This window comes from Ochotona princeps, chromosome 2, assembly GCF_030435755.1.
Source record: "Ochotona princeps isolate mOchPri1 chromosome 2, mOchPri1.hap1, whole genome shotgun sequence".
NCBI lineage: Eukaryota > Metazoa > Chordata > Mammalia > Lagomorpha > Ochotonidae > Ochotona > Ochotona princeps.
The window spans coordinates 162,662,772-162,675,162 of NC_080833.1; the positions used below are offsets into that span (position 1 = coordinate 162,662,772).

At 48.6% G+C, this 12,391-nt stretch overlaps 1 protein-coding gene across 1 annotated transcript in view; it reads right to left on the bottom strand.

The window, feature by feature from the left end:
* ASTN1 (astrotactin 1) overlaps nt 1-12,391 on the bottom strand; it is a 303,431-nt gene that overhangs the window by 18,830 nt on the left and 272,210 nt on the right. The window contains exons 17-19 of the mRNA XM_004596275.2: nt 10,609-10,877; nt 4,006-4,139; nt 535-686 (exon numbers count right to left, since the gene is read on the bottom strand). Coding sequence (XP_004596332.2) covers nt 535-686; nt 4,006-4,139; nt 10,609-10,877 — 555 coding nt within the window. The remainder of the gene's footprint in view (nt 1-534; nt 687-4,005; nt 4,140-10,608; nt 10,878-12,391) is intronic.

Genomic DNA, 12,391 nt, shown 5'->3' on the forward strand with positions numbered 1-12,391 from the left:
GGTGTTCCCTTCCAGGCTCCCCGCCTTCTGGCCAAACTTGACAAAAGCAGAGTTTGCGTTAGGACAAGACATGGGGCAAGCGCATCTGTTTGCACATGCCTTTGCCTGGAGGGTGGAGGGTGTTATTAGTCAAGGAATTTTTTTTTTTTCTGTAATCATGGCAGTGGTTAGCAGGGACTTGTTTCCTAATTGTGGACTAGGCTAATGAGCATACTGTGCTGTGGTTTCTCTGTGAGTGTGCCTAGCGGCAATGAAATGGACACCTCTTTTATAAACAAAAAGAAGAGCAGAATCAAAACAAGATTTTGTCAAATGCTCACCACGCAGAAAAAGTCTCAAACAGACAAGATGGCTGCTGCATGTACATCATTGTTTCTTGTTCCTGCCTGGTCTTTCCTGCAGTGCCCTGAGACACCAGTGCCCTGGACCAAAGCTACAAGACATCCAGGACCTTTGGCTGTCTGGGAAATTGTTTTCTGCTCACCAATTCAGAGCTAAGACATGCCCCTGAAATGGGGGACCTGGGGCACTCACCCGTCTCCACTTTGGAGTGGTCCATCCGGTCTGTGACTTTCTCTTGACGGATGAGGTAATCGACAATCTGCACCCCGATTGGTGGCTCTGAGTGCTCCCACTCCAGGACCACCAGGGTGCTGCTGGGTTCGTGCACTGTGGACAGTCTCAGCCTGTGTGGGGACAGAAGGAGACATGAACAGGCACCTGCTGGAGACCTGCACTGCTCTCTCACCATCTTGTACTTGTCCATCAGCTTCCAAAATGCCCTTTTGGAAAGCCTGTCTGTCTCATTGCACAGTAAAGTGCTTCAGATCATCTGAGATCTGTTTTCTGCAACCAACTGCCCATGACTGATTGGAACTCAGCAGATACGTGTAAATAAACAAATAATATAGATGAGTCCAAGATGAATTAAAGGCTGCCTGTCACATGGGTCGGAGGATAGGGCTTCTAGGGTAGTTTCCTTTAGATGACGTTTAGATGTGATTTGGGGAATCTGCTCTAGAAAATGACACCGTGTATGTGATGTCTGTAGAAAGGCCTCCGGCAGGGATACCCAGGAAATCTTGAATTAACAAGGATACAGTCAGTTTGTCGTCATAGTATTCTCAATGTCTTCTTTCCCAGTAGTGTGAATGCTGGAAGATCCCCCCCTCTCGGTACAGTTGCTGACACATCTTCACCCTGGTGTCCACAAGCTGGGCTTGGAAGCAGGCAGGCTCAGTTTGGAAATGACATATAAGGCTTTTATTTGATCTTGTGTCAAGTTCTCCTTGGAATACTATCCATGCCCACTCACTCAGATTCTAATTCCAGTCTCTATGTCTACTTTCAGGTTTCAATGAATATTTTACTTCCTGCTTTCTCCAATTCATAATCTCTTCATTCTGGTCACTTGCCTTGCCAGCTCATACCTCTTGTATCTTGTAGAAACTCAATCATTATTGGCATTTGCTGGTATGAATCTCCAACGTGTGCAACTGATATTGATATGCCACCTTGTTCCCACTTCCTGTATGTTTCTTTGGTTTCCTTCTTGCTTCCACTGAATTTTGGAATTTTCCCAATTTCTGCCTGGTCCAGCTTCACTCCTTTGTACCTGGTTCCTGGCTCTCATGACCGACACAGTCCTGGCCCACCTAAGCTTCACTTTGCTCGCAGGTGCCTGTCCGTGGTAAGAAGTTCTGAAAGGACTACACTGCACCATCAGCAATTTTGAAACCAAACACACCTATCACTGGCAAGTATGAGCTCCGTGTAATGCTATATATGAGCTTGTGTATTTCCCTCGAGGGAATCAGAAACATACAACGATATGTGCAGCCATAGCCATGATACGGACTTCAACAAGAAATCATGGGAGGCCATGGCAACAATTATAAGAAGTTCAACCAGTGGGAAAATAATACAAAACACATGTTCTGCTCTGGGTGGCTAATTATGAAGGAGTACATACTTTGTATATTACGTTGCATATAAATTTGGGAATACGCCCAAAACAGTGCGGATATTGACAAATTCATTAATTAGAGCCACATGCAGAGTGTTATTTTGAAGAAAAAGCATTAGGAAGCTTAAGCAAGTAAGACTTTCTGAGAAGTCAACTTCTTTGAAAATATGGTCTAAGGCCCACCTCTGCTGAGAATATTGTGTATATTATCTTCATGGGCGTGTGTAAAATTAGAGTGCCTTTCTATTTCCAACTCCCAAAGAAATTGCAAGCGCCTAAAGTGAGCTACTGAAGGAGGTCAGCAGAACTGACAAGAACGAGATGCCCTTAATAGATATCTCCCATTTATGAAAAATCCAGCCTGCTTTTGTCTTTAGCTACGACATTTAGAGGTGAAATCACTGCTTTGACCTAGTGGCCTGAGCTTGTGTCCATCCACCTGCCACCTCTTTGGAAGCTTCAGAGTCTGCTTCCTGCTGACATGGACTGAAGGCACAAGATTCTCCCAGTCATTCTGTTTCAATCAAGAGGCTCAAGTCATGACTGCAGAGAACAACAAGCCAAGGAGTAGTGTATCTAAAACTACCTATGTAGAAAAAAAAGGAAGACTAAATAGGAGAAGATGTCAGCTTATAATAATTTGCCACTAGCCTGCCCTATGTAGTATTCTTCTTATTCTGTCCTGGCAAAGCAGAGCCAGGGCAGCCCCTTCAGTGGACTGCCCCTGCAACCCCCTGCCATCGAGCACACTGGTGACTCCTGACACTTTGGCGAGGCAGAGCCTGGGGCAGCTCCTCTGGCTGGCTGGCTACTTGGGGGTGCAGAGCCAGGGCATCCTCTCTGGTGGACAGTTGCTGCAACCTCCTGCTGTCGAGCACACAACCCTGCAGTTACTGCAGGTCCTGCCCTCCCTTTGGGCTTTGCTTCCTCACCTCCCCATGGAGTCATGCTCTTCCAGCTTGCCCTACTGGCATCATTTATGAGATAGAATATTTCTCTGATTTCACTCTCACGGCATATGTCTTAGAAACTAAGAGACTTGTCGCAGACACAGCTCCTGGGTGTCTCCCTCATCACGTCATTTCTAGCTTGCCCTGGAGTAACTGGAAATTGGACATTTTAAAATTTTCAGACATTCCTAAAGGCAGACCTCTGCCCTCTGCCCTTCACAGTTGACCCTTGCTCCACAGCATTCTTTCTTGGGTCATGTTCCTTCTTTCATTTGCTTGAGACTGATTGAAAGCGTGTCTCTAAGGCCGACTTGGTGTAGAGCATAATCTCATCATTCTCCTTGGGCACTGAACCTCTCCATAGAAGGACCCCACCGCGACTCCAGGACAGCCCCAGAAGGACAGCCTCTCCTCAAACCTGGGAGTCCTCCAGGGCTGCTTTACTCAGGGGTAGCCTATTCATCTTCCCAACTACGCAGGTCACAAAAATTTTCAGATTTCCTTTCCTCCTCACTTCACACCATCAATGTCAGCAAGCCCGACTGGTTTCACCCCCTCCACACTGTCATGGCTAAGGTATAGCCTCCTGGCCAGGCCTCTGCTTCTGCTACAGAATCTCGGAAAAATGAATCTGCTTGAATGCATGTCCTTGTCTGGTAAGTGGAATGGGTTAACATTACACAGCTGTTCCAAACAGTGCTTGGCACCCAGGAAAAACCTGAGAGGTGACAGACTCATTTGTCTGACTCAGAACTCAACTGAGCTCTCCCACTTTCTCCCTATTATCTTCTACCTGTGGGGCTCCTCTTTCTTCACCTTCCAAAACAAGTACAGGGGCCACCTTTTCCATGAAGTCTTTACCATGGCCCAAATTTAGACTTGATCATCTTTCTTTATGCTGTGTTTTTAAAATGTCCATCACTTTTACTTTAACCATTGGAGCACCAGCCTCCCTTACTGAGGAGCTACAATGTCATGTTCCTCTCTCTGCTCCTCAGTTACCAATCTAGCAGAGTTTTGCAAGTAACAGACACTCAGTATCTTTTTGGGGAATGATACTGAGATATACATAGAGAAGGAGAAGCTTACACAGGCTGGGGGAGAGGCGCACAGGTAGGGAGTCCGTCAGCGCCAAAGGCAGTGGAGTCACAGCGACACCAGTCCTCGATGACATCTCCCGTCCCTGAGCACCAGAGGGAGCTCATGGTGGCCTCCTGCAAGAGCTGCAAGGCAGAGAGAAGAGTGAGTGTGTTGGGAAGTCCAGCTCAGGTCAGCAGAAGCCAAGGAGAGAATTTCAAGGGTCTGCAAGGCTCAAAATCACGGCCAGTAGGCAGGTTGTATTGTCAATCTATCGCTTAGGGGTAGAGATTGTTTTGGTGTGTCCCTCTCTCTTTAGTGTAACGGTTAATCCTCATGGTTAAGAGATATTACCTGAGAAGCCACTCACAGGGACCAGTGCAGTGGCTCAATTAGCTCAGCCTCTGCCTTACAATGGTGGCATTCCAAACGAGTGCTGGCACATTTCCTGGCTACTCTGCTTCCCATCCAGCTCCCTGTTACAGCCTAGGAAAGCAGTGGAAGACAGCCCAAAGCCTTGGGACTCTGCAACCACATGGTGGACTGCAAGAGAGCTCCTGGCTTTGGTTCAGCTCCGGCGGTAGTGAACATATGGAAACTGAAACAACAGATAGAAGATCTTTCTCTCTGTTTCTCCTCTCTGTAAATGTACCTTTCCAATAAAAGTAATCTCATATTTTCAAAAAGGAGAAGCACAGGAAGCAACATCTCAGAGTCTGCCTTCCATGAGCCTCATAGGCCTTTCTGCTATTCCCACACCAAGGTCAGGAAACAGCAAACTCTTTTCTACATATCGTCTGAAAAGGCTGTCTTCTTTGCTCTTCCTTTATCCGAGAGCCACTTACGGCTCTCTCTAGCGCTCCTCTGACATCCTTGACGAGCTTCTCTCTCCTGCCCCAGTATGACCTTGTCACTCCTACAACATGCCACCACTGACAACGCTTTGTGACTCTGTCATGGATTCTGATCAGGATTTAGGAATCTCTCTCGGTCAACTGTAGATGAAGAGGACAATGTGATACAAGAGCTGAAACTTCTGGACCTCTGTCCTGAAGGACAACCCTATCTTTGCCTGTCATTGCCATGAGACTTTGGCACGTTACCTAAACTCAAGCCACTGCTGGGTGGGTGTTCGGCATAGTGGTTAAGACAACACATATGCTTGCATCCTATGTTAGGAGCCCTGGATCCGAGTTCCAGCTCTGCCCCGATCCAGTCCCTGCCAATGCCTTAAAATAGCAGGATGGGTCCTCTCCAGCCAGGTGGGAAACCTGGAGAAATGTCATTGCTCCTAACTTTGGCTTAGTTTGGTGTTAGCTCTTGTGAGGATTTGGTGACAAACATGTCTCTCTCTCTCTCTCTCGTTAACCTGTTATATCAACTAAAAGTATATATATGAATTAAGCCACGGCATGCAGCACCTAAATCCCACATGGGCTCTGGTTCAAGTCCTGGCTACTCCACCTGTAATCCGGCTTCCTGTTGATGCACCTTAGAGAGCAGTAGAAGATGACTCACGGGTTAGTGTCACTCTTACCCACATGGGAGGCGCAGGACAATTTACCAGCTTGTGGCATCAATCTTGCCCAGCCCTGGCCATTGCAGCCATTTAAGGAGAAAATCAGTAATCAAAGACCTCTTTCTGTCTCTGCCTTTGTCTCTGTAACTCTTTCAAATGAACAAAATTAAATCTATTTGTAAAGGTAATATTTGATATGCTATAAATGAAATATGTATTTATATATAACATATACAGGAAAATATGTCATGCAATATATGGTATTATACATTATATGTAATGGTTCCTGGTACACTTCAGTTTCCAATAAATGCTGGAAACTTTATTACCATTTTGAATGGCAAGGTTGAGTCTTCAGGAAAACAGAACCATCAGAGAGCTTTGCACCATTTTTCCATGCAAGGGTTTCATTATACTTAGCGTAATCAATGCTTGCAGTAAATGCTTACTGATAAAACAAAATCTTTATTTTTCAGTTTTATTTATCTATTTATTTGAATGACAGAATTACAAAGAGAAAGGGGAGAGAGAGAGAGATCTTCTACCCCAAATGGCTGCAACAGCAAAGGGCACCAGGAACCACACGAGCGGCAGGAACTTCCCCAGCCACGTCAGCAGGAAGCTGAATCAGAAGTCAAACAACCAGGACTGGGGCACAGGTGTCACATACATCAGCTTCACTGGCCCCAGGACCAGCTCTTGATGAAAATGACTACTGTGTAGATAAAACACTCTTTGAGACGCTAACATGTTCATAGAAAGTTACCATGACTACAGTGAAGGAAGCCAAGGGACGCAGAGGCTGGGTGATTTGCTCAGGTCACAGGCATGATGGAGCAGCACCAGCGCCTGAGCTAAGCACGGTTGCCTAGGTTCCTAGGGCTTCTTATGACTTCCCAGGCTCTCTCCAGGAGATGCTGTTAGTGCTGGGTCCACCTGCTCCAGCAGCAAGAGGCACTCATTTTAGCCTTTGTTGGTTGAGCCAAATTCAGATCAGAAAGTGCACTTCATAAAACTAGGGAAATAGCGTTGTGACTATGGCCCTGCAGCCCCATCAACAATTCCTTACCAAGTGCTTATAAGGAGGGATGAATTCCTGTGCTAAATATTTAGGATGCCAGAATATAGAAGACATATATGACCCTTGTGTATACAGATCTTAAAACTGATATAAACAAAATATAGCTATGAAAATGTTCAACCATGGCAAGCATTTCCAGTGAAGTGGTGGGTGAGTTGCTGTGAGTGCCTATGCGGGCAATCAGGAGAGGGTATAGATCAAAACTGATCTGGTCACAAACACAAGGCTTGGGTGTTCCAAGTGGAAAAAACAACGTTGAGAAGCCTTGAGGAGTGAGCACACAGCTAAACCATTAAATTGCTACACACAACACCTGCACTTCGTATCAGGGTGCTGAGTTGGAGTTGTGGCTCTGCTTGCGATCCAGCTTCCTGCCAGTGCACACCCTGTAAAGGCAGCAAGGATGGTCTGAGGCATTGCGATCTTGTCAACAGCTTGGGAGGCCTGAACAATTGATTGTAGGCAAACATTTGGCTGATGATTGAGCAGACAGAGGATATCTCCAGCTCTGTTTCTCTCTCCCCATTTCAAATAAATAAATGAACAAGAAATTAACAAAAATAATGACAAATTCATTCTGGATAAAACTTGGCTTCTTAAACAAACCAGGAAAAAAAAAAAAAAGAGCTGGTTTGTCTGTAGGAGACTAAAGAGTGATGGCCCGGGGGCTGAGAGAGAGGGAGTCAGTGAGTCAGCAGGGCTGGTTACACCAGTTGAGTGGGGGTCACATCCAGAGGAGTGGTCGGCCCTCAGGACACTTCAGACACTTTAGACGACACCAACATGATCAGATTCTCAACCCAGTGAGGGCAAGGACTAGGAATGCAAACATCCTAAAGCCAATTGCTCCAAAGCTCTTTCTACCTTCAGTTATCACTGCTCTGTGGAGAGATCCTCCTATGTGAATCTCAGGGAACAGATCAATGCACAGAGTTGAGCGAGGAGAAGACTCAAGAGGGAGCCCTCTTGGAAAGGAACAGATAAGGAAATCACGTTTTTGTTAGTATCTACAGGGTGCCTGCCGTTATATAGGGAATCCATGCATGTTACCAGATTTAAACCAGATTCCTGAAAAAAAGTATATATTGGTTTTTTATTGGAAAGGCAGATTTACAGAGAGAAGGAGAGACAGAGAAAGATCTACCATTGGTTCATTTCCCAAGTAGCCACAATGGCGGGGTCAGAGTTGATCTGAAGCCAGGAGCTTCGTTTAGGTCTGCCACGTGGGTGCAGGGTCCCAAAGCCTTGGGCCATCCTCTGCTGCTCTCCCAGTTCACAAGCAGGGAGATGGAAGGGAAGTGGAACAGCTGGGACAAGAATCAGTGTCCATGGGAGAGCCCAGAGGTTACAGGAGAGGATTAGCCAATTGAGCCATCATGCCAGGCCTGAAAAAGGTAGAATTTTGCATTTTTATTTATTTATTTATTTATTTTAGTTTAAGGAGATGAGCTGAATTCTCAAGCTAAGTGCTCATCCATTTGTCTGTTAGTAGTGTACCCTCACTGAGATCCACTGGAATTCAATAAGAGAAAAGCATTACTCATAACCTAGGGGGAAGATACATGATCAGGTAAGCAACCCTGAGAACAGGTGACGTGTGCTTGGAAAAAACCTACAGACATGGACGACAAGAGCTGCATCAAGGAACAGCGGGGCTGACCCTGCTCTTGACAGGAGGGGCTCTTGGAGTAGGGGCTTGCTGGTGGCAGAAATATGGGAACGAAGAAGATGTGGTAGAGATCTGTAACGCTTACAAGGATCAGACGCATGCAAAAATCATGCTGTTTAAGGAGGAACAAGAAGTCAAGCTTGCAAAATGGAATATAATAACCTAGCCCTGTAAGGGAAGACAAAACTGGATCATGAACTGCCTCACGATGCTGTGGCAAGGACATCCGTTGTATTCAATGACTTCGATGGGCCGCGCTCAGGCCATAGTGCATAGATGCGACTAGGGAGTCTAACAGAGAGACTAGCGAGAAGACCACCGCAGTCTATGGGTGCGCCAAGATTACAAGCCCCAGTAACACCCTACGGATGAGGGCAAAAGCCCACACTGAGTTACCAGGGTCTCTTACCCCTCTCATCTTCCCCCCTCACTTGCATTCTTTGGAAGAAAAGATACGGTTAGAAGAAAAAAGGAGATGAACAAAAAGGGTGGTTTTGACGGAAGATGCCTAAGAAAGAAAGGAGAAGAAACGTGGGATAATGACTGAACTTCAGCCAGGGCCACCATGTCCGCCTGATGACATGCGCCTGTGAGCCCAACACAGCCAAACGGAAGGCAGCTCCTCATCCCCTCTGAAGCCTGAGGCAGGGTGTGGCAAATAGGGCATCCCGAAAGGGGTCTGCTGCCTTCTTCCCGTGACTAAGCCCCTCCAGAAAGCAGGGATTGCCTACCCTCTTCTCCCACCATGCTCTCGGGGTGCCTGTAACCCCACTGTCCTCACGCCAATGACATGAGAGATCTAGAGTATCAGCCACAGCAGCTGGGCAGTTCCGGGGAGGACTGGGCACTGGGCTTGGGCCTCCGCAGCTTTGGGTCTCTATAACAACAGAGGCCCTCCTTCTTTTAACCCTTTCAGCACTCTTGGCATCTTCCTCCCCCCTGCTCTTCCCTTAGCCACCTGTATCAGACTGAAGAGGAACTGGCTAGCCACAGGAACACTTTGTCTTTTTGTTCCTGTGAAAAACATTATTTTCAAATATGCAATCAAAAATCTGTGATAGAAGCAGGTGGGAGAAAGGCACACACACACAAAGACCCCTCCTGTGGTCTCAGCATCACCTGTGAGACAAACTGTGACTCACCAGGGGTTCCTTGAAAGAAGAAAGGGAAAGCAATTATCACGCCTCCTGGCGGGGCTCAGCCCTGGGCAGAAGCAGCTCCTCTGGGGCTCTCACCTGCCTTTGCCTGGAGGGGCTCAGCCCTCAGCGGGGGCAGCTCCTCCAGGACTCTAACCTGCCTTTGCCTGGAGGGGCTCAGCCCTCAGCGGGGGCAGCTCCTCCAGGACTCTCACCTGCCTTTGCCTGGAGGGGCTCAACCCTGGGCAGGAGCAGCTCCTCTGGGACTCTCACCTGCCTTTGCCTGGAGGGGCTCCCTCCTGGCTTTGCCTGGAGGGGCTCAGCCCTCGGTGGGGGCAGCTCCTCCGGGACTCTCACCTGCCTTTGCCTGGAGGGGCTCAGCCCTCAGCAGGGGCAGCTCCTCGGGGACTCCCGCCTGCCTTTGCCAGCGGCCTCACAGGTTGTACTGGGAGCCTCTTGACTTTCCCTTTGTCCTGGTCCTTGCTGTTGTGTGAGCCTTCACTCACTCGACCTTCGGTGTCCTTGAGGAAATGGCCCAGTCCTTCACTCTGGCTTTGCTCTGCTTCTCCTTGGGCTTCACCAATTTCCTCCTGGAATCTTGCGAAAGGAAGAGGCCGTGGCAAGGGCAAAGTGGGAATTTTCCTGACCAAGCAGCCTAAGGAAGGGCAGAATCGCTGCAGGGGCCTGGGACTTGGTTCTCGAAGCCACAGTGACTGCAGGAATCCACCCGCTCCTCACCCAGGCCCTTCCTTCAGCCCTGAGCCTCACACACGCCCTGTCATCCAGCTGCAACTGGCCTCAAACTTGTGTCAGTTAGGGGAGTTGGCACATCTCCTGGGGTGCCTAGGGAAGTGAAACAGAGTGGGTCTTGTCCTCATGTCTCACCCCCGGGCACGACTATCCGTTCCTTGTAAATGCTGTGACTCCCAATCTACCTCCCTCGCAGCTTTTTCTGCTCAAAGACCCAAAGGAGTCCTCTGCTGTGACTCCAGCATCCTACCACTGTGGGAGTTGAGGTTACATTGACCGGACTTCACAGGCAAACATGCACATCTAAGCAAATTGGCTGCTGGGATTCGTTGACAAACAAAATGCCTTGCTAGCCATGTTCCAACATGGAGCCTAGCTGCACCTGTCACCCCCTTGAGCTGTACAGAAAGCCTTCCAACGCTGCTGAAGCCACCCAGAGCACCAGTGCCGGAAGTCTCACCCTTTGGGTCTGGTTGTTGGTCACCAGCTCATAGATGGGGGCAGCTCTGGTCACTTCCAGTAGAACCGGTTCGGCAGGGGTGTCGGGACTGGAAGTCACGTGACACAAGGGACAAGACGAGGGGCACCGTCCCTTGCTCTGGCACTCCATGCGGACCCCAGCTGCCATGCGTTTGGTCCCGGAGTCGGACAAACTTGCGATGTATTCTGGAAACGTCAGCATCTTAGGGTCTCTTTCCCGCTCCTCCGACTCATCTGATGGCGAATTGCCTGCCAGACACAAAAGGAAAACAAACTGTCAGGCAGACCAAGTAGTCGGGCAGGCGTGGCCTTGTGGCCCAACCTGCTGGAGCCCAGTTCAGAAAAAGCCATGTAGCAGGTGTAGGAATATGATCCCATCATCTCAGCCATTCTCCCAGTGACCCATGAGTTGGGAATGGCCCCTTTGAGAGTGACATGAGAGTACCTCCCGTCTGAGAGTCTCCAGTTCCACAGACTTCATCAGAGGCTCCCCCAGGGTCTCCGCTCCATATCACAGTCAAGAACCAGTAATGCCTACGACTCGGTTTCCTCACAGTGCCCACCTCTGGCAGTGCCACATAAACAGATGACAATTTCTTTCCAAGAACATTAGGCACAGTGACTGACACCTGCCAAGTCATCACTACAACCATTTGAAGCCTAACCGTAGCTAAGGTGTACGGGGCCAGCGAAACGATGCAAGTGAGCTCTCCTTGAAGCATTATGGTGGCTCTCTGAGAGAACACCATCACCGTGCAGGTTCATAGAGTAGAACATCAGGTCCAGGGCCTCAAGGCTACACCTGCCCACTGTGAGGATCGGCATGTGGATCCACTTCTGTCTGGCTCTAAAATCTGAAATCTGAAAGGAAGATCAAGACTTTTCTGGATCATTCTTACTGGTATCGTAGAAGTTTTTTTTTCCAAAACAGTTTGCATTCCAAAGCGTGTAAGAAAGGTCTTCAGCATTCTTATTTGATGAGTGCAACCAAGAGGAGCTCTGGGTATTTGCAGGGACACACACGGAAAATGCCTGTCAGGGAACAGTGAAGTCTCCACATACAAGGATGCTGACCACAAACCCTGGCTCCGAGAGAGAGGCCTGGCTCCCTTCTGCATCGTGGGGGGCCCACACAGGAAGCAATGCCACAGAACCCTGGGCTCTGTGAGACCAAGAGCAGGTACTGAACATTCACTCGGGGCCTCTCCGACTCATCCAACACGGGCCGGATCTTTGGGTTTCTGGCAGAAAGGATGATACAGGAGCTTTGTAAAACAGCCCACTCTTCCAGGGCCCAAGGGGCTCTGCTCTTCTGTCCCTGTCTGCCACATCACAAAAGCCCGTGTGTGTCCCATATGCACACAACACGGTGGACCTGGGATTCCTCTTGGGCACTGAGGCCAAGTAATGTCTTCAGGGCCCATTCATATGGGACATCATTTATTCCTCATTGGCATCTGCTTAGTAGGCTTCCTACCTGGACTCAGCAAACATAGAACAGTAATCTCAAGGAACAGGCCCATAAGCCCACAGCAAAGACTCCTCCAATCACTTTACCCACAGGTAAATTCTTCCGTGTTGACATTCAATGCAGCTATCCCCACAGCTGTGAGCCTTGGCCAAACAGCCACAGTCTGAACCAGGTCCCTCCTCCTCCCACCCCTGGTGAGGCTGCCTGCTGCAATACGTGACACGAATTGGGCCAGGAGCAGGAGTGGGCAAAGTGAGGTCTCTGTTGGGAACAAACATCTTCATTCAGCAGC